A 23,051-nucleotide genomic window follows, 5' to 3' on the forward strand; every position below is an offset into this window, starting at 1 on the left:
GCAAACAAATAATTTTTGACCTCCCTATTTAGCTATGGCCCCCTTTACGGATTTTCATGGACCTCAATATATCAAGAGCAAGGTGATCACGATAAAGGATTTTAGAAATGGTGTTTCTGGTTGGTAGAGGTATGCACCTTGTCCAAGCAGGTACCACCACTCTAGTCAGGGTAAGTTAGATTCACACTAAAATATAAGCTGTGCTCATCCTCTGGTAGCTTGGCACAGAGAAGTAAGGCTTATCTAAAGAGGCAATGTGTAAAGTATTTGTGCAACACACACACAGTAACACAATGAAAACACCACAAAAATACTCCACACAGGTTTAGAAAAACAGATTATATTTTTATGAGAAAAACATGATCAGAACGAAAATATCCAATAAGGAGAACCAGAGTTATGAAATTCTATTATAGTGCTTAGAGTCATAAGGCACCAACCGGGGACATCTAGGGCCCGATGTAGGTAGCCAAATACCGGTCGGTAACGGCCGAAAATCGGTAAATTCGCCCATTACCGACCGGTATAAGTGCATCGAGATGTATTTTACCAAAAACTTACCAAATCGGTAAATACCAGTCGGTAAAACACCGAAGCGGTATTACACGAATCGGAATTTACCGAATACATATTCTCCGAATCGGTAAATAAGAAATGGTAATTTACCGAATCGGTAAATACCGGATTCATATTTACTGAGTCGGTAAATAAGAAGTGGTAAAAAAGGCCATTTGAGATGTAGCAAAGTCAGGAAATACCGAATTTCGTGAAATTCGGTATTTAAGAGTCGGTATTTAACATGGATTGGAAGCAGGTGGAAACCAGGAACAGGATATATAAGAAGCTCCCAAAATGCAACTGTACACCCACAATGGCGGCTTTCTACATTATTGCAAGGCGGCTACAGATACAGGCAGCAGGAGAGAGGGTCTGTCTAAGGGAGGAGCAGGTATATAGGCAGAGGATCACCCTCTTCCAACTCACTGAAGCAGAGATCCTGCAAAGGTACCGACTCCACCCCAGAACCATCCTGGACTTGATCAGGGACCTCCACCCATATCTGGAACACCCAACCCCAAGAGCACACGCCATCCCACCCCATGTACAGGTGCTGTGCTGCCTACACCTTCTTGCCTCTGGGAGCTACCAGCACATGATAGCCACTGTAGGTGGAGTGTCCCAGAGCTGCCTGTCACGCTTCTTCAGAAAATTCCTAAACGCCATGATGCAGAGGATGGAGCACTACATTGAGTTCCCTGAGACACCTGCAGAACTAGCAAGGACAAAAACCGAGTTCTATCAACTTGCACAGTTCCCGCACATCATCGGCTGTATCGATGGGACGCACATCACACTATGCCCACCTGCAGCAACTATTTACAACAAGGGGTGGTGAGGGACAGAGTCTCTGAATTAAGCAGAATACTCTCTTTAGCTCATTGCACCATCCCAGTTTCAGAACCTGGCTGTATGCAAATTAGTCTGTTCCTGTCCCAGTGCATGATGGGAACAGGGCAAACCAAACTACAAAAGCCAATTCTTACACTGGGAAGGAAACAAGCTTCCGGGGACCGGTTTCTGGCATTACAGCCGTCTTCGGCCCGGCTTGCTTGAATCCTGATGGTGCAATGAGCAAGGGACTCATGTCTGAGTATACCCTTCCACGCTTAGGGTGGACAAAATTATTTACAACAAGGGGTGGTGAGGGACAGAGTCTCTGAATTAAGCAGAATACTCTCACCCAGTCAAGAGATCAGGGCTAGATCCAACACCGTTTTTTAGCTCATTGCACCATCCCAGTTTCAGAACCTGGCTGTATGCAAATTAGTCTGTTCCTGTCCCAGTGCATGATGGGAACAGGGCAAACCAAACTACAAAAGCCAATTCTTACACTGGGAAGGAAACAAGCTTCCGGGGACCGGTTTCTGGCATTACAGACGTCTTCGGCCCGGCTTGCTTGAATCCTGATGGTGCAATGAGCAAGGGACTCATGTCTGAGTATACCCTTCCACGCTTAGGGTGGACAAAATTATTTACAACAAGGGGTGGTGAGGGACAGAGTCTCTGAATTAAGCAGAATACTCTCACCCAGTCAAGAGATCAGGGCTAGATCCAAAACCGTTTTTTAGCTCATTGCACCATCCCAGTTTCAGAACCTGGCTGTATGCAAATTAGTCTGTTCCTGTCCCAGTGCATGATGGGAACAGGGCAAACCAAACTACAAAAGCCAATTCTTACACTGGGAAGGAAACAGGCTTCCGGGGACCGGTTTCTGGCATTACAGCCGTCTTCGGCCCGGCTTGCTTGAATCCTGATGGTGCAATGAGCAAGGGACTCATGTCTGAGTATACCCTTCCACGCTTAGGGTGGACAAAATTATTTACAACAAGGGGTGGTGAGGGACAGAGTCTCTGAATTAAGCAGAATACTCTCACCCAGTCAAGAGATCAGGGCTAGATCCAACACCGATTTTAGCTCATTGCACCATCCCAGTTTCAGAACCTGGCTGTATGCAAATTAGTCTGTTCCTGTCCCAGTGCATGATGGGAACAGGGCAAACCAAACTACAAAAGCCAATTCTTACACTGGGAAGGAAACAAGCTTCCGGGGACCGGTTTCTGGCATTACAGCCGTCTTCGGCCCGGCTTGCTTGAATCCTGATGGTGCAATGAGCAAGGGACTCATGTCTGAGTATACCCTTCCATGCTGAGGGTGGACAAAATTATTTACAACAAGGGGTGGTGAGGGACAGAGTCTCTGAATTAAGCAGAATACTCTCACCCAGTCAAGAGATCAGGGCTAGATCCAACACCGTTTTTTAGCTCATTGCACCATCCCAGTTTCAGAACCTGGCTGTATGCAAATTAGTCTGTTCCTGTCCCAGTGCATGATGGGAACAGGGCAAACCAAACTACAAAAGCCAATTCTTACACTGGGAAGGAAACAAGCTTCCGGGGACCGGTTTCTGGCATTACAGCCGGCTTCGGCCCGGCTTGCTTGAATCCTGATGGTGCAATGAGCAAGGGACTCATGTCTGAGTATACCCTTCCACGCTTAGGGTGGACAAAATTATTTACAACAAGGGGTGGTGAGGGACAGAGTCTCTGAATTAAGCAGAATACTCTCACCCAGTCAAGAGATCAGGGCTAGATCCAACACCGTTTTTTAGCTCATTGCACCATCCCAGTTTCAGAACCTGGCTGTATGCAAATTAGTCTGTTCCTGTCCCAGTGCATGATGGGAACAGGGCAAACCAAACAGAATATATACAGAAACCGGAAGTCCACACATTCAATCAATGTGCAGGTGATCTGCAACGCTAGCAACATGATAACGGACATTGTAGCCAAATATCCTGGGAGTACCCACGACTCCTACATATTCACCAACAGTGGGATATACAGACGCCTTGTGGCTGGTGATTTTGGTGATGGATACCTGCTGGGTAAGTATGTGTGAGACACCCTGACAGTTCATGCAGAAGATGCACTCCTGAGTACGTGACTAATCAAATTATCCTTTCCCACCCAGGTGACAGTGCATATGCCCTGCGGTCATTTGTGCTCACCCCCTACCTGAACCCATCCACCAGGAGTGAAAGGCGTAATAACGTGGCACACAGAACAACATGTTGCGTGGTGGAACGTACATTTGGGCTGCTGAAAAGTAGATTTAGGTGCCTCCATAAGAGTGGAGGTGCACATCAGTACACGCCAATTATCTGTTGCAAGATTATTGCGACCTGCGCCATGCTGCACAATCTTGCCACCAAGGAGGGCACAGAGATAGAACTGACATATCATGAGGACATTGATGATGGGACAGTACAAGCAGATCACAATGCAGCAGAAGCAGCACCAGCAACAGATGGTCGACTGCGACGCGCTGAAATCACCAACAGATACTTCTAATTGAGTGATGACACACAGCCATGTCCAGTGTTTGGAACACTCACTTTAATGTACACAACTTCACCTTCCAAAAAAACATATATCAAATTAAATGCACTTTGCACAATGGTTGGCCAAAGTTCACTTCACTTTGACCTGTCCTGTGTTAAATATGTCTCTCAATGTTTGCGCTTACGCATGATGTTTTGCGAGCCACGGGGCTGGGGGTCTACATGCGCAGTGGTGCCGGTGTCATCAACATGGAGTCTGCTGCTCCTACGAATGTCCTGAACAGGCGTTCTGGACCCACTCCTGCTCGTTGACTTCTCAGTGTCCCCAACAACCATGTTGACACCTGTGGCTGTCAGCTGTGTCAGCATTGCCTCCATTGCAGAGGTCACCCTCCCCATCCCCCGGGACAAGTCACTGCAGCACTGTACAATGTCAGTCTGCAGATTCACAGAGCGGCGACACTGCAGGGTGGTAAAAGTTGCCAACTGGTTAATCGACTGATTGAGCAGCCTGACCTCGCGCCTATACCTGCGCCTCTCTTCGTGGTCACTTTCAAGCCTGTCACAGCGGGTGCCCATGCGCACCCCCATGTCCCTCACCCCCTCCGCCATGGACTCCATCCCTTTGCGCATTGCCTCCATCCCTTTGCCCATGGCCTCCATTCCCTTTGCCATGGCACCTATCCCCCAATCGATGTCCGACAACCTGGTATTCAGGATGCGCACCTGCCGGTGCACTGCCATGATGCCTTTGGCCTGCATACGCTAGACTTTGACCATTGTAGCTTCCAGCCCAGCGAAGACCCCCTGCACATCCTGCCCCTCATCCTGCTCTCGTGCCCTATGGGCACGGTCACCTGCACGGCCAGATCCCAGTGACCCAAGTTGTCCAGCGTGGCCAGCCATTGTTGGTGTACTAGGTTTGGGAGCCTCTACCACTTCCTCATCGGAGCTCTCCAGGATCCTTAAAGGTGGTACGTCCTGCCTCCTTGGCCTCACATGCACAGGGGACACTGAGATGGGTGTTGTGGCTACTGCAGGTGCTGGCTGAGTCTGTGTCTTGAACAGCAGGGGCGACAGTGGCTGAGCAGTGGTGTCGTGCTCCATTGCTGTGGGTGCCTGGGGTGTGGTTGTATCCTCAGGGACAGTGCTAGGTCCAGCTGTGTCTTTGGCCTTCTCCCTCGCAGACGTTGTTGTGGCACTACACTCCCCTCCCAGCGCTGCTCTGCACGATAACTCTCCTGTGAACAGACATGGACAATGATCAGCTGCGTGTTTTCCCAACACAGATTCCTAACACACAATTTCATTTGCCTAGACTGTTTGTGTATGGGCAGTGTGGCATGGCATGCAGGGTTCGGTGTTGGCAGCTTTGATGTATGTACCTATGACTACAACTACCATGATGCTTTGCTGGGGACTACAGTCATGTGTGCTGATTGTGAGTGATTCACCCACATTGGGGAAGGGGCCTGGGAATGGGTGGGGTACATGTCCATGCATCTTACCTTTCTTACTTGCAGCTCTATCTGAGCTATCAGCATCCCCGATCCCATGTATGCTCTCAGGCTCCATGGAGGATACCACGAGCTGCTCCAGGTCGGTGAGGCTTGGGGCACGGCTCTTTCTCCCACCGGTTGCTGCTGATTCCTTCCTCTAGGTGGCTAGTTTTTTTTTGGTGGTGATCCTCAGATCATACCACCTCTTCTTCATGTCGTCAATTTCGCGATGGGTCACTCCTAGGGCATTGACCTTGCTCTGTATTGCCAGCCAGGTGTTCCTCTTAACAGACTCAGCTACTTGCAGAGACTGTCTCCCAAACAGCTGGCTGTAGTGCTGCACAACCTCCTCCACCAGCACCTGGAGCTCTGTTGGGCTGAATTTAACCTCTTTCTGTCCCCTCCATCCTTTTGTGCCTCCTGGGACTCCATGCTGTTTCTCTGCTGGTCTCAGTGCAGCCTGCTCCTCTGTCTCCCCTCCAGCTCTCTCTGCAGTTCTGTTGCTCTGCACCTGCATGGGTGTGGCCACCTCCAGGTACTGGGGTGTGGTACTTGCACCTGATTGGTTGATCTCTCAGATGCTTTGTTGTGGGGTGTGCTGGGTGTCCCTGATTGGTGCACAGGCTCACATGTCATGTATTCGAAATTTCGAGATCGGTATTTACCGAATCGATATTTACCGAATCGGTAAATTCCGATTCGGTAAATTCCGATTCGGTGTCTCCCATTCATTCCTATGGGACTGGAAGGCCATAGGATTGTATGGGTGTTACCGACTCGGATATTGCCGAATCGGTAAATACCGATTCGGTATTTACCAAGTTTGAATACTGATTGATACCGAATCGGTATTTTTTACCGGATGTTTACCTACATTTGGGTTTCCGGTTCATAAATACCAATTCGGTATGAGTCGGTATTTATGAACCGGTAAAAAAGAATTACCTACATCGGGCCCCTAGTCATGCTAGATGGGGGTAAATCTAAAATTCAGGCCAACCATGATGGAGGGCAGGCTGCTACAGGACTCAGGTGTGTCCCGTTGAAAAAGTGCATTGGATGGAGGAAGCGCCGACGTCAAAGACTCGATGTGAGTAGCTGAGGTGGAGACAAGTTGTCGTCGATCCCATGGATGGAGGCAATTCTTTGGTTTCGATCCGCAAAGTCAGCAGACTTTGTCAACCTATTCCTTGGCGGTGAAGGTGGTGCGTCATCGTCGAGCCGGATATGTGTCAGTTCTGATTGGCGCAAAGCCGTTGATGCATGGGTTCTACTGAATCAGCATACAAAAAGGCACTTCCAATGGTCCCTGACTGGATTGGCACCACTTGGCAAGGCAGGATTCACAGATGGCAGAACCAGGTGTTGTTGCAGGGTTGGAGGAAGTCTTTGGTGGCCCTGAGACTGCAGAACAGGGGGCAAGCCAGCAAGCCCATGAAGGCACTCTGGGTTCAAATGAGATGACTTCAGTTCTTTTCCTGAGCAGGGCAGCAGCAGCAGGCATCACAGCAGAGCAAGAAAGCAGTTCTTTCAAAGCAGGAGTCCCACAGAGTAGCAGTCCTTGTAGCAGTACAGCAGTCATTCTTCCTGGCAGAGTTCTTCACAGGTCCAGCAGTGCACTCTTTAGGTAGGATGAGAGCCCCAGTACTTATACCCAGTTTTGCCTTTGAAGTGGGGGTGACTTCAAAGAAGGGACTTTGAAGTGCACACAGGTCCTTTCTTACCAGACCTGGCTCCAGGATATCATTAGGGGTAATCAGTCCATTGTGAGGGGACAGAGCACTGCCTATTCAGGTGTGTCAGTCCATTCCCTCCCTTCCTGCCCAGATGAGCGCTCAGACACACCTAAACTTCCTGTGTTTCTGGCTGTCTAGAGGGAATGCACAAAGTGAAGCTTTCACCCCTGCCTGTCCCCCAGACGTGTATTGGAGACAGGCTGAGGCACACGGGGGCAAGAGAAGAGAAGTTCCCACTTTCTAAAAGTGGCATTTCTTAAATAGTAATGTTAAAACAAACTTTACCAGTAAAGAGGATTTATCATTATCATTCAAAAAATATGAAACATGACACAGTTTCTCCTTTCTAATCAGTAATTACAACTTAAAATGAATTCCCAATGATAACCTATGAGAGGAGTAGGTCACACAGTGGTGAAAAAAAACAATTTGGGTGTTTGTCACTAACAGGACATGCAAAACTTAAAAGTACATGTCCTACCTTTTACTTACACAGCACCCGGCTCTAAGGGCTACCTGGTGTGACTTATGTGTACTGATATGGGAGTTTAAGGCATGACAATGGGTTTTAAATGCCAAGTCAAAGTGGCAGTAAAGTGCACACACAGGTCTTGCAATGGCAGGCCTAAGACTGGTTTGAAAGGCCACTTGTGTGAGTGGCATAATCAGTGCTGCAGGCCCACAAGTAGCATTTAATTTACAGGCCCTGGGTATATGGTACAACACTTTACAACGGACTTACAAGTACATTAAAGATGCCAATTGTGTATACACCAATTTCACTATGTTTAGGGGAGAAGCACATGCATTTTAGCACTGGTTAGCAGTGGCAAAGTGCTCATAGTCCAAAAGCCAACAAAAAGAATTCAGCAAAAAAGAGGAGAAGGAAGGCAAAAAGCTTGGGGTGATCCCTCGGAGAGGTACATTGTCCAACAAAGGCCTTTTGAATTGTGTGCCGATCTGGAGTAAGGAACTAAAGGTATTACAATATGAAAGGTTTTGTAACCCACCTGCTTTAATGTTGTTCCCTTTAAGTGATCTGCATGAAACTTGGCATGCCAAGAGAAAAATGAGAATGTCAAAGGTATGCCAGATTTCATGCTGATTTCTTTTCAGTGGGGCAAACGAGTACGTTGGGTCTGACCGGCAGTTTGACATTGGTGGGTGCTACTTGGTGCGTTTCAGTTGTAGCCTTTAGTTCTTCTTGCAAAATGTTTTGAAAACAAATTCTAAGTGTCAAGCCTTGCAGTTTCAAAAGTGGAAGAAGTACACTCTAACACCAGTCAAAGGTACAGGACTTTTTGGGCAAATTCAGTGGAACTGATCAGTTGGGCTCAGCAGCCATTTGGATTTCTTGCAGCTGTTGTGCTTCAGGAGCTTAACAAGAGGTTAGCCAACTAGACCTTGGAGACCACTCTTTTATACTGTGTTCAGTGAGAGGGGTTTCTCTCCACAGGATCATCATCATTTGTTGTACTTAGTCTGTTTTCCATGTTTTTCTGTACAGGGTATTGAGATGCCACTTTTATGCCAGGTGCCAGCCTGTGGGTGCAGAAAAACTCCTGGCCACTTCCTAAACAGTGAAGTAAAAGTTCACAGGGATGCCCCTACTCACTTTTACAGCATTTCCTGTGAGTTTTCCTAAAGACTATGCCACAGTACCACTCTCTACCTAAACCAATATAGGAGAACATTTCTTCCATTAGTCAGAGCTCCCTGGGCCCACTCAGAGGTGCAACTACTATTATGGACAAACCCTCCTTTGTGGTCACTCAAATCCAGTTACATGACAGGCCCGCTACCAATGGAATTGGTTCCCTGTTGGTTATCAAGACAATAAAGGGGCAGGCCTAGGAATGAGTTACATCTACTTGTGACAGGTGAATTGCCTTTTGAAATTTTGTTAATTTTACTGAGCACCGCCCAGGTGGGGCTCCTGTCAAAGGAACAAATATCTTCCCACACCCAAGCCTTTTGTCCACTGTCTTCAAGTTTTTATTTTTAAGTTTTTATTTAATTTGATTTGGTTCTCCACTGAGGACCACAAATATTTAATACAATCTAGTCAATTTTGAACCATTTTGTTAAAAAGCTTTCATTCTAATACAAAGATAAAAATGGTTTTAAAAATTTTAAAAGATTATAACATACAAATTCATTTGGCGGAGCTTTGCATAGATTAATCATTTCGTGTGTAGAGTTGATTTTACATTTAACATAAACCGGGACCAGAAACCTTTTCCGCGCATTAACAACTATTACGTTTGGGCAGGTAAACAAGAGATGCTCTAAATCCTGCTCTCTACCGTTACACAGATTACAAATAGTGCTTTCTTTTGGGTGCCACCTGGAAGTTACGGTTTTTACAGGGAGTATTCCTAATCTAAGCAGGATAATCGATCTCCTAGCCCCGTGGTTAAGATTATATTTAATATACTGTTGTGGTTTCTTAAATTCAAAAGATTCTGCAACATTTTTATAGAGGGGCAGTTTAAGGCAGTGCTGGAAGTCAAGGTCAAAGCTAAGTCTTGGCGAAAATTGCTTTAAAAATTCCTCAAATGCTCGCAGAAAAGTGAGCAGTGACTTGGGACCGGCTGGACCAACGCGAGTCCTCTGCGTACTGAGGGCAGAGGCTGACGCGAGAGGTGTCCTGGGGCTTCCCCCCTCCGGACACAGTGGGACACACGGGAGGCAGAGGTTTGGCCTGGATTGACCAGCTGGGACTGTTGTCTGAAAGGGTACCTGGGACGCGAAGAACATACTAACTGACCCAGGTACGTGGCTATTCGCCAAAGCTGTTCCAGTTGGATAGTAATTTCTGCTCTCTATGAAACTATTAAAGAACACTGCTAATTAACTGCACGGAGCATATAAACATCCAACTGATCATTTCACTTTTAATGATATAACAATTTTAAGTGGACCACAGCTATTATCAACCACCAACTAAATAAACCTCCACTGGGAAATAGTCCGTAATCTATTTCGGATTTACATGTAGTGGTGACAAAGTGAAGTCCAACTACAAACTAATCTCAAACCTGCTTAAAAACTACAGCCACGGGAAAAACAGGGATAGGGGACGCGAACAGAGCGCCAGTTTTGGTGTTGCATGAGCGGCGCACCGGTTATCTGGCGCTTTGGAGCTTTACCCCTCTGGTAGGGTAGATTGGAACCCCTAGAAAAATTTCTTGCATTATAAACAGGACAATTAAAAATTACAACCAAAATAATCCCGAGTGATCTCTTAAACTGTTATGGCATATAAAAAACTAAGGTCAAGAACCATCTTTATGAAAAGGATGGGAACGGAAGAGGCAACTCGGAGGAGCTCCAATAAAATAACAAGAGCAGGAAAGCTTATAGTAACTCCAGGGATCAAAAAGTACTTTGAAAACCTAAAGACAAATGAACAGGTGCAATTAACAAAAGACCAGACAATCAAGGAAAAGAAAGGATGTAAAGAGGAAGAAGAGGAAGATCTACATCTAACCAACACTCAAATACGAAGAACACCCGAGGCCCCTCAAAAAAGTACTCCACTTACCTTGGAGGATTCTATCACTAACCATGACGCCCCAGGTCTAACGCTAGAAACATTCAAAACGCAACAATCTCTAGAGTATAAATCACTTGCCCTGATATTAATATCAAAGACCTAATATTTCATAAGAGACCCCAAAAGGAGACTGAGAAAATACAGAATAGCACTCCGCAAAAACCTTCTGACATAGAGGGATACCTGGAGAAATCCCCAGATCTGTCTCTTTTCAAAAATACAGGCTTCTCTAATAATTATACCCCAGTCTCTAAATCTCTGTTTACTCTGCAAAATATACTGGAAAATTCTGATCAAACCCTTGATACTCAACTAGGAATATTAAAATTTCTAGTGGAAGAAAAAAAGAAGAAAGAGCAAACGCATTCAACAAAAATAGTAGGAGTCTGCGAAAAATGTAAAGTGCAAAACTCTGATACTTTAAAAGCTGGTTTAGCGGAAACGCTTCATCCTGTAAAAAAAGAAATCGCAACTCAAACCGGAAAAAAACCTCTCTTGAAATCTCAGAAAAACAACCAGATCTATTCCCTTAGAAGCCTTTTTAAGGAAGAAACTACACCTACGTTATATCATCAGCCCAAAGTGTACTACCCAATTTTTACAATAACCAAAACAAAAACTACGGTGAATAGCCCTGACATAACTCAACGCAAACATACTTCTGAGATCGAGCCACTATCCAACGATATACAGGGCCAAGAAAGCAACAAAGGCAAAAGAAAACAAAAGAGGACCAAGTTGAAAAGGAGAAAGGCGTTAAGAAGAATAGAGAAAAAGAAAGCACGTAAAATAATAATCCAGAAGGATCCCTTGTTACCAACTGGATCTTCAGATAACGAGGATAGAGCAGATCTCCTCCAGACCATGAAAATAAAGGGGCAGAGCACATCGGAAATAACGCAAACTGATAATGTTAACCATCGGAGTAAACTTAACCCAAAGGCAAACATCTTTTTTGTAAGAGGGCAAGGATCTCCAAGTCTTGTTTTAAAAGAAAGCCCAATACGATCGGTCTCTATTCAGGAAAAGTATATACAGGCAGAGATAATCAGGTCTAATTCTTTGGAAATTACGGAATTATTTCCGATTGACGACGCACCACTCAACCGCGGCCGAATTATTAGCCTGTTACAAAAAATTCAACCTCTACAATCGCTAGCGCGAAACAAAATAAAATTAGTTTCGTTCCCGGAGAATTCCAAAACAACGACAGCAATTGTAGAATTTTGGTCTCCAGTAATACCAGGAATTATATTGAAAGAGAGCGAAACACTCCACAAATATGAATATGATCTGACTCCAGTAATACAGTACAACGACCACAAAAAACCCAAAATAGAAGAATCTCTTAAAACACAGAGGTCGAAGCAAATCTCCAACGCCAGTACCAATCCCCCAGATTTAGCTTTAAAAAATATACTCGTCTCCATGAAGAACGGGGAAAGAAAAGTCTGGAGGAAAAATACCCCAGGTAAGGAAACAACAAAGGAGGAATATTCATGGACCTGGATCTCGGAGACCCTGAACTGTAATAATCTCTCCAAAGACAAAAAATCCCCTGTTTAGCACAGGCTTGTCGATCGCCTCTTGGAATATAGCGGGTAAAACCAAACAAAAAATGGATGAAATAATAAAAAATTCCCCATCCGTAGTGGCCCTCCAAGAAACTTGGTCCACACAAAATTTTGATCAAGAGAATTACTTTGTATATGACACCACTGCAGTCCAGGTTGAACGGGGACATGCGAAAGGAGGAATAGCGATTTTACTAAGTGAAGATTTCAAATGGGCCCAAGAAATAATACCAACTAATTCAAATAACCATCAATGCATTAAGGTCAAATTTAAGACAGATCCTCTAGAAACTTTAATAGATCTTCTAATTTATAATATCGATATTCCCCCTGGAGCAAAAATGGACACACTCGCTATTGAAATCCTAAAAGATATTGAACAAACAATTCAAAGTCAAGGGTATCCATCGTTCTTATTATTGGGTGACCTAAACGGGAAAATCTCCAATGAGTTACTTCAAAAATGGACAGACTGGCACAAAGAGGAGGCCTTGGGAATCTCCACACCACTTTTTCCGAAAGAAAATAAGGCGGATAAAAGAGGAAAAATTTTAGTTGCATCACTCCCTATACTTCATGGAGTAATATTGAATGGCAATGTAGAAGGCGACATTCCTGCCTCAAACACAAGGCAGGGTAATAGTAATGCATCTCTACTGGACTACATGATCTGTAGCTACGATCTATATGGCTCATTCTTACATCTTAAAATAAACTTTGCTCATGGCAGCGATCATGCTATTCTACTAGCAAAAACAGAGTGGACAACTCTTTCCAAAGTCTCTAGCCGAATGATGTATAAACACAGCTCAGTACTAGTGAACCCTAACCAAAGACGTATTCACTGGAACTCGGCTACATTCAATAAAATAATCAATATAATAGACTCAATGCAACTCCTACAGGTATCTCATTCTGCAAATCCGATAGAAAACTTTGAACTGATTATCAAAAATTTTAAACAAAAATTGCAGGTAAAACTAAACCAATCAAGAACAACAAAGAATCTAAATAAAAGGCCAAAGCTAGCTACTAATACAAAACTTTTGAATAAACTGATCAGACAACAGTTTGTAGAAAATTCTCCATCTAAACAGATTGAAATCAATAAACTAAAAAATCAACGCAGGAGAGAAAAGGAAAAAAACAAGAGAATTGCACAAGATCAAAATTGGATAGATCTGCAGATCGCAGCAAAGCAAAATAACCAACGAGGATACTGGAATATAATCGCGAAAGAAACGGGTACGAAAAAAATCTTACAAGCTATCCCGGTCCCCCCAAAGGAATGGGATCGCTATCTCGCCAATCTATACAAATTAAACACCAATTCGGAAATGATCCACAATCTTGCCATGAACGAAGAAACAAATCCTTTAAATAGTGGAGTAACGAGTCCTCTCTCAATTGAGATACACATTAGAAAGGCACGCACAACAGGAGCATCAGGCCCAGACCAAATTCCGATTAAGGTCCTCCAGTGCAACCCTAAAGAATGGAGCAAGGTGTTATCTCCCCTTTTTAATTACATGTACACCACTGGAGAAATTCCCAAGTCATGGAAGGGGAGTATAGTAATACCTATACACAAAAAGGGCACAAGACTACATCCCGGCAACTATAGGCAAATAGCCCTCCTCGATGCATCAGGAAAAATATTTACTGCAACGGTTTTAGATCACCTTAAAGATTGGGCCTTCTCATCTGGACAAATTCCGCTATACCAGGCTGGTTTTAGAACAAAGCATTCAGTCACGGATAATATTGCAGTGTTACAAACCCTCCTAGACAAATACGTAACTGCTAAATCTCAGGTTGTATACCCTGCATTTATCGACTTTTCTACTGCATTCGACAGAGTAGATAGAGGAATCCTCTGGAGAAAACTCGGCAAAATGGCCATCCCAAACAAATTACTGCATATACTAATATCACTACACACACAAACTTGGTGCCAGGTTTAAATGGGAAGGGAAAAGGGTCTCACTAGTGCTATCTCGACTCCAAATGGCTTAAGGCAAGGATGTCTCCTTGCTCCCCTACTGTTTTCCCTGTACCTTAGTGATCTACCTCAGCGTTTCCATGAGATAAGTAATTTTCCACCAAAAATCGCCTCCCACAAAATACACACGATGTTATATGCAGACGATGTCATTATATTAGATCTAACCCCATTTGGCCTGCAAAGAAACCTTCAGGCACTCCACAAATACTCGGAGGAAAACTTTCTAATTCCAAATATTGCGAAAACAAAAATAGTCCAGTTTTCAGGAAGGAAAAGGTGTATTAAATATCACTGGTCCCTAGGAGAAAAAAGGGTCGAAGTCGCAAACGAATATACTTATCTAGGTCGAATTTTTACTAACTTTTTACAGAATAGGCCTCATACCTTGAATTTGATCCGGAAGTCGGATATGCACGTGGGAGCACTGTCTAGGCTGTACGCCGCTTCTGGACAAAGACACTTCTTTTCTATGCTTAAAGTATACAGCGTTAAAATACCACCAGTTCTGTCATACGCTTTGGAATACATACCAATAAGTTAATGGAACTTCTTAGATCTAAGAGAAGGAAAGATTCTACGCAAATTAACGAGGTTGTCCCAGGCAGTACCAGTACAAGCTCTCCGCCTAGAGTACTCACTAACTAGTGCTTATGCCCGAGGAATTGCCAATGTAATCAGCTGGGCATATAATCTCCTACATGCAGAGGAAGGAACACTTCGAGCCTTGCTTAAAATGGAAACATTCGACCATGAATCATCGAAGTACGTATTCTCAAGAAACATTTTAACGGCTTATAAACTTTCAGAGACTAACACTAACTTGTTATTATCTTGGACACCTGCCCATCTGAAACTCTTTTTAAAGCAATTTTTGCCAAGATTTAGCTTTGACCTTGACTCCCAGCACTGCCTTAAACTGCCCCTCTATAAAAATGTTGCAGAATCTTTTGAATTTAAGAAACCACAACAGTATATTAAATATAATCTTAATTATATCAGTTTTGTCCACTGTCTGAAAGCAATACACATCTCACCACAGGGAAGCTGTCAACAATCAGATGACACTGAACACTTGCGAAAAGGCCACTTTGGTGGCGGCACACTAGGTGCTGTTGTACACTGGTGACATTGCCAAAATAGCAATTTAAAATCCTCCTTGAGCATTAGATTTTATATTAAATTACTAATAATTTGAGTGCTTGAATCATAATTCTAGCTATTCCCAAACTGAAGTTATACATTATAAGGCGTTATAATGTAACCAAGTGCCTTTCAGTGGAAGAGTCAGACTTGCCAGAGGGAAAACAACAGTGGAGCTTTTTCACTACCAGGACATGTAAAACTCATGTACAAATGTCCTACTTTTTAAATACCATACACTCTGCCCTCTGGGCATTTAGGGCCTACCTTAGGGGTGATATACAATTATTAGAAAGGAAAGTCTAGGCCTGGCAAAGGTTTGATTGGCTGGGTTGAATTTGCAGTTTTAAATCTGCACTTCTCAGGAAGCATCGATAGGCCTGGAGACATGCTTTGCATTGTCACTTTTATGGCGGCACACTAGGTGCTGTAGTTCCCTAGTGACATTTAACTTACCGGTCCTGGGTTCACTGGTACTACATACTAGGGACATATAGGTGTTTGAAAGGGGTTTTTAACCAATTCGACAAGTTTTTAGGGGTCACAGCAGATGCAATGGAGTCTGGTTAGCAGGGTCCTGTTGTACAGAGTCCAACAGCAAACAGTATGAGTTAAAATAAATGGCGGTGATCCTGCAAAAATAGGCATTTTCTTACATCCTTCTATTCTCATTTTCATATTTTGGTTTCCCTGAGTCAACCCTAACTTTGTACTATGGGCCTTTTTAGAAGTTAGCCGCACTTTGCTGGATTTTGATAGACCTTGCATTGAAGAATTTAAATTACTGGCAAGTATCTCTGTAGCAAAGTCCAGCCATCACAAGCTTTTCCCCGAAATGGAAAATAACTAATATGACAGGGAGTTTATCTGTAAGTTTCTTCACATTCTTGGTTGAAACAAATGCATACGTTTTCCATCTCTTTTGAGCGGTGGAAAGATGTCTGTGGTCCTGTCTGTCAGGGGTAGCATGGTGGAGAGTAGTGGGCGACAGTTGGGAGAATAACCCAGCTCATAATAAAGGCAGGTATGTATGGGTAAAGGCCTTGATAATTCCTGGAGACATTGTTAAGTTCATGGACACAAATGCCATAATTAGACCTTGCATGTTTTCGTTGATGCCCGACATACAAAATTGCAGATACCATACTCCATCTGAAATTGGAGTCTACATTGCTACAGAAGATTTTGATTCAGGTCATCTGAAAAAAGACCTACATTTGTGAAAAAAACTTCCTCTTCCTTAAGGAAAAGAGGCTGATCCGTCACTTAAAGTGTAGTTATTTGTTGTAATTAATTAGAAGAGTTTTACAGGGAATTAATGATAAAGATATTGAAACGAAATTGAAGGGGAGGTTAGATCGACTGTTTTAGTGATATGATAATGAATGAATTGTGGCTCTATAAAAACGCTTATGGTAGCCGTGATGCAGATGTTTATCAAACTCTGGATTTTTCACTTGGCAACACCCTGCTAGTGTATAAAACTGACTTAAAAAGGCAACAAATGTTCATACTGAAATGTAAAAAAAAATTACAAATTAGTATTAGCTAGTATTCGTATTAGTAGATTCTAATATTAGCTGGTATTTGTAGTTATAAGCTAAAATCAAATGTTATGGGGTACCAGTTAGGAGTACTTGGCTTTCTGACAGTAATGTAAAGTAATTAGTACCACAGGTTATAGTATATGAATGAAGACAAGGCTACAGACTAAAGGTGTCATTTTAAGATATGTGGGCAGCTGTTACAGGGGAGATGCTGGTTGCCTGCATTAGCACATGACATCCAGACCTATTAGATTTGCTAATGAGTGTTTTTGAGTATTTTCTTTTCGAACACTGTATTTTGGGCAATGCCTCTTTTATGGTAGATCCATAGTCCATATACCAAGGTGTAATGCGTGCAAAGGACAGAAACATGCACATGGGTCGAAACCCATGCAGCCAGTACAAAAACAATCATCTCAACAACGCAAACACCCTTGCACCATGGTGCCCACGTTGGCGCATGGCTGCCCATTGTGCGCCGGTACTGGCAGATACGGCGCATTCCTGCCCTTTTCTTTTGATGCACGGCAGTGCAGCAGGAAGGCTTGCTACACTGCAGGGTGTCAAAATATTGTAAATGAGGCCCACGATATTGGCCCTCCATTGAGATATGAGCCTACGTTTAAAAAGCAAGATAAAGTGCAATATTTACAGTATTATTATACAACTTTGTGATGGCCCCAAGAATCAATTGTGTGTGCCAGCTTAGTCACCACTCCACTTCACCTTGTAACATTGTTATGGCTGAAGAAATAAGGGACCAAGCCTAAAATCCTGTCAGTATCAGAGCACCAAAGGTGGAGATTAAGCAATCAGGCATTATAAAAAGTACAATATTTTTGGGATGAAGAATGCATAGGTGACGAATACCGCAGCATCCTTAACCTTCATATCCATTTACATTTTGCTCATCACACAGGGAAGCAGACGAGTTACTCCACAATAAGCCATTAGGATGCTTTCTGATCCGCTTCTGTGAAAGTAAAGTGGGATTCGTCCTTTCGTACCGGTGAGTTTGACCATGTGAAACATACAGCTTGCGCACGTGGGAAGTGCCTGTGGCATTTCCATCTTGTGACCATGTCAGGATTCCTCCTCTGTTTTTATGTTTCACTTTGCTTTCTTTTTTTCTCCTTTTCATTGTGTGTTTGAACACAAATAACTCATAATCTAGAGGAATGTATGACGGTACAGCGCGTGCTTTTACAACGCGTACCGTTACCACGCAGGTTTTACAACTCAAGTCGTTACGACTTGCGTTGGGGGGCGCTGGATAGTGGAATAGTTTAATTTACTATTCCAACTCCAGTCCCCGTGGATAGTAGGGAAGGTGTTGGATAGTAAATTAAACTATTCCCTATCTTACAGCGCCCTCCAGCGCAAGTCGTTGTAACGACTTTCGTTGTAAAACCTGCGTGGTAACGGTACCGTTGTAAAGGATGTTCCCCAATCTGGAGTGACTATACATCCTAGCTGTCAAAGTTGAAGGAGAAAATGTCCCAAAAGTAGGTATAATAATATTGGGTAATACTAAACCAAAACTATTCAATTATCATTCTCTCACCCTTTGCTAGTTATTAATCAGCATTCTGTACAGGAAGGTGGTTTCAGATGTATCAGTCATCACCACTTCTGATGCTCATTTTGCCAGTGCGTGTCAGCAAGGGGACTTTAGCTTAGTGATTTACTTCCTGCACAACCTCGAGCTTTATGTCCTTGGCAACGGATGACAAGACAAAAAGGAAGATCATCCTGGAGTCATTCTGAAGTCATCCGATGACTTCAGCTCGGCTATTCCTGTAATGATCTGGGGCTAGATGTAGGTAATTTGGATTTACCAATTCATAAATACCGAATTTTACCGGTATTTATGAATCGGTAAATCCAATGTAGGTAAAAATTCTGTAAAAAATACCGAATCGTAGGATTCAATTGCCATTGATTCCTATGGGCCTTGAGGCCCATAGAAATCAATGTCAATTACCGAATCGGTAAATACCGATTCGGTAAAATTACCGAATTGTCAAGGGGGACAGGGTGTCACTTTGACACCCTGTTGCACCCCGGATTGTGACTTGTGTGCCACATACATGCCCTAAGGGCATGTATGTGTGTCACATGGCACAGGTGTAATGTATACATGAATTCCTTATTTACCATTAATTAGCATTTCATGGTAAATAACTAATTCTTAAGGGCCTGTGGCACTGTTTTCAGTGCCACCTACATCTAGATTTACCTACATCTAAAACATCAAATACTGGTCGGTAACGGCCGAAAATCGGTATTTTCGGCCATTGCCGACAGGTATTTGGTTACCTACATCGGGCCCCTGGTGAGGTCATCCCAAGCCATCCTGAAGTACCCTATAGGACAAAATATTTAAATGAGATGACTCCAGAATCATCACTAAAACTATTGCAAAATGTTGTTCTGATTACTTCATTCTCTAACCTGTCACCTGGGATTTGCATTTTAATTGGTGGCTTAAACTGTGAGCATCTGGAGACTGGCTCCATTTAGGATGATGCAGCTTGTGAGGTTAAATGGCATGTGCTGATTTGGTTCCTTTCTGAAACATTGACCAGTTGGCATTTTGGAGCACCGTTTCACACGCCACAGCTTGTTCTACAGGTGACGGCCTTTATGTGTTTCTTTTGGTCCATAAAGAAGACTTTGACTATGGGCATGCACAGTGTTTCTTAGGAAAATCTGTGCCTCATTTGTTGCAAATGCATCAGTAAATGTATTCCGGTCCGATTTAATGGCTTGAAACCTCAGTTCCAGCTAGTGCCTCTAAATAGTTTCTCATGATTGGGGTGATGTGATTTTATTGGAAATTGAACATTGGGACGAAAATTGGAAAAACATCCCGAACAACATGTCAAGAAGGTAGAATTAAGGATGGTGGTTAATTTGGTCGAGGGGTATAACATAAGGGAAGAATACATGGAACAAGAACCATAAACGTCAGGCTTAGGAAAGTGGGTATTGGTAAAAATATAATAAATTCCATAACAATATAGGGAACAAGAACAAAAAAAGTAAGGCTTGGGAAAGTGGGTATGGGTAATAAATTCCATTTAAAAAAAATACGGGAAGGGTGGAACAGAGATCTTCCTCGTTCAGAAAAAAACACAATAATACATAACTAAAAAAAAACAAATAAAAGCAAAAACAAGATGAATATCAAATTAAAAAATATTAAGAAACCAAAATGATGACGAAGTCAATAATAAATACAAGAAACCTTAACCTATATTAATCTCCCCAGTGTTAATAACCTGAGATTACTCTGGGAGTGAATAAAGCACCAGATACAATTACAGGATCATGGCCTCTCTCTGTTGACCATGGCCTTTCTTTGATATCAACACTCCTGCTCGCTCTAATTCTGATTACCCCCTTCAATACTCCTATAAAACTGCCTTGATGTTGGTTTGCTCACTGCAAAGTTGTCTGTGTCTTTTAAATAATTTTCGTTTCCCTTCTTTGTCTTTATTATGTTCCTTCTAATCAGCTTCTGTGCTGTGCCTCTATTTACTGATGGGTCTGTTCACAACGGTGCACATTTGCTTACTCTTGGCAGTCTACTCTCCAAACTGGTTTTTTTATGCTGTCTTGATGATTTCCTTTGCATGTGCTCCTGAGCAGCTGTTAGCTCTATCATACTATTTTCAGTTCCTGATACATCTTTTGTACATTGTTTACTACCCCATTAACCATTACTCTATTGCATATGTCTAAATCCAGGAGTACTGGGCGTTGTAGGCATTTCCTCCTTGAGGTGCTTCCAGATAACAGTTATGTGATCCTTGGAGAGGATATTTCCCATGCCAGTCTGCAGGACCTGCTTGACCACTACCGAGCCTCCCCAATCGAGCCTTACCATGAGTTCCTGACATCCGTATGCAGCAAGGTAGGAAATATGAACAAAATTACTCAGAATCACTAATGGCAGGGTACACACATTAGCAAACACAAGGAGATGATGGACGAGCCCTGTATGCTATATGCAAATCAGTCTTGACCCTGTGCCTCATGGGAACAGTCCAGCCCGAACTGTCAAGCCTGGTCTTCCTTGAACCGGAAACAAGCATGCTGGGACCGGTTTTGGGGTAACACACCTCATCAGCCAGGCTAGCTCAAATTCAGTGGCAACGTGAGCAAGGGAATCACATCTGGGCATACTCTGGCAACTTAGGGCGAACAAAGCAAACACAAGGAGATGAGGAACAGAGCGCTGAAACTTTTCAGTCACTCACCCCCAGTCCCAGGATGCCTGTTTCCGGTCTAGAGCAGACCCGGCTTGGCAGTTCGGGCTGGACTGTTCCCATGAGGCACTGGGTCAAGACCGATTTGCATATAGCTGGGTCTGAACTGGGGTGGCAGAGTGAGCTAAAGAATGATGGTGGATTCAAACCAGATCTGTGACTGGGGGTGAGTGTCTGAAAAGTTTCAGCGCTCGGTCCATCATCTCTTTGTGTTTGCAGTGTGCAAACATTACACATCCAATCACAAACACTAAGCCTCTTGGACCTTTTAACCCCTTCTACGCTCATGACAAGCTCAGCTCGTCATGAGGTACACCTCTCGTACACTCATGACGAGCTGAGCTCGTCATGTAACGCAGGTTTAAAAAAAACTCAGCGCACCGCGGTAAATCCTACCGCGGCTAAGGTGTTAAAAGAAAACCTTTTTGAAGGATTCTAAACCCACAGAGATGTTTAGTAGAAATGTTTCAGCTGAAAATGAATGCCTGTTGACATTTTGTTACCCTGTATGAGACCACCAAATAACGAAACTCATGAAAATTCTGGAAACTGGTAAAACAAGCACTGGCATAGCCAATAAGTCTCGCCTTTGGGACCTTATAAGCTTTTAGCCATGCAGCACACTATCCTGAGTGCTGTGCCTCCAGTGTTTGAATAGCTATACAATTACTATACATTGGGTCATGTAGTCTGATTTAGGAATACAAATAGTGCCAGCAAATAGAAAGTCCAAAAATGTGATTGAGGTTGCAGGCCTACCCTTGGGCTATTTTCTCCATTATAGTGAGAATGCCTTCATTCATTACCTGTACCAACTATGCAGCCAGGGTGTTTTCCCGTACAATTATAGAGTTGCTGTATTTGCCACATAAACACTCATCTGCAGATTTTGACAAGAAATGTTTTGTTTCTAGTGCAAACGTAGTGTTTCCGCACAGTGGAAGGCCCTTCACAAAGGTTTACTGGTCACCTTTTCGTAGCTTGTTAATGTACTTGGGTGTTAAACTGGTACTAATTAGGTGAGAGCTTCACTCAGAAAGTGTTAACATGTGCAAAAATAATAAAATAACTATGTAATACTAACAAAATCTGAGGAAGGATTTGCTTTTCTTGCTGCATAATATAGTCAACCCTCCCGCATAATGTTTTCATCTCCAGCTGCAAAATTCCAATGCTCCTGCTTGTAGCCTAGGATATCCCACTGGAACTTACAACTGAACAATAAAAGAGGGATGGAGAACCATACTTCCCTGAAATCATGCTCGCTTTTGCCCACCATCTAGCTTTATTTGTAACAGGACAGAGAACAGAAGGCCTTGCCACAGTGCATGAATGGTAAAACAATGGTAGTTAAATTACAATACCAAGGAAATAAAGGTTTCACTACACTGTTTTAGAAATGGTATTGCTTTTAAATTGTGCGCACATTTACTGCTGGGATGTCATCAATGGCGTCCAGACGTCTTCAGAAATGAAACTGAAAACAAAGACAGAAAAACAATAGAAAAGCATGGACAAGTCGAGGTGCTTCAGAAAACATTAACGCTCTGGCCGCTGAGTATCAGGAGATTCGGTGTTCAGAACCTCAAAAACATTTACGGGCTTATTTACAAGCCCCTTGCGCCGCCGGTACGTCACTATTTACCATATTAAATGTGGCGCAAGGGGCTTGTAAATAACTCTATCAAGGATCAAAAGAAAGTAATAGGAACAACTATTGTTCCTAGATAAAAGCTTTCTGTAGACACTTTAAAAAAAATATATTTATCAATAGCATGATGTGTGGCAGCTTAACTCGCAAGGCAACCAACCCATG

The 23,051-nt window shown here is 43.2% G+C and overlaps 1 protein-coding gene across 1 annotated transcript in view; it reads left to right on the forward strand.

The window, feature by feature from the left end:
• The window catches only part of SH2D2A (SH2 domain containing 2A), a 277,897-nt gene that overhangs the window by 185,496 nt on the left and 69,350 nt on the right, over nt 1-23,051 (forward strand). The window contains exons 4-5 of the mRNA XM_078671386.1: nt 17,881-17,970; nt 20,715-20,880. Of these exons, the coding sequence (XP_078527512.1) occupies nt 17,881-17,970; nt 20,715-20,880 (256 nt within the window). The remainder of the gene's footprint in view (nt 1-17,880; nt 17,971-20,714; nt 20,881-23,051) is intronic.

The sequence above is a fragment of the Lissotriton helveticus genome, chromosome 12 (assembly GCF_964261635.1).
Source record: "Lissotriton helveticus chromosome 12, aLisHel1.1, whole genome shotgun sequence".
Taxonomy (NCBI): Eukaryota; Metazoa; Chordata; class Amphibia; order Caudata; family Salamandridae; genus Lissotriton; species Lissotriton helveticus.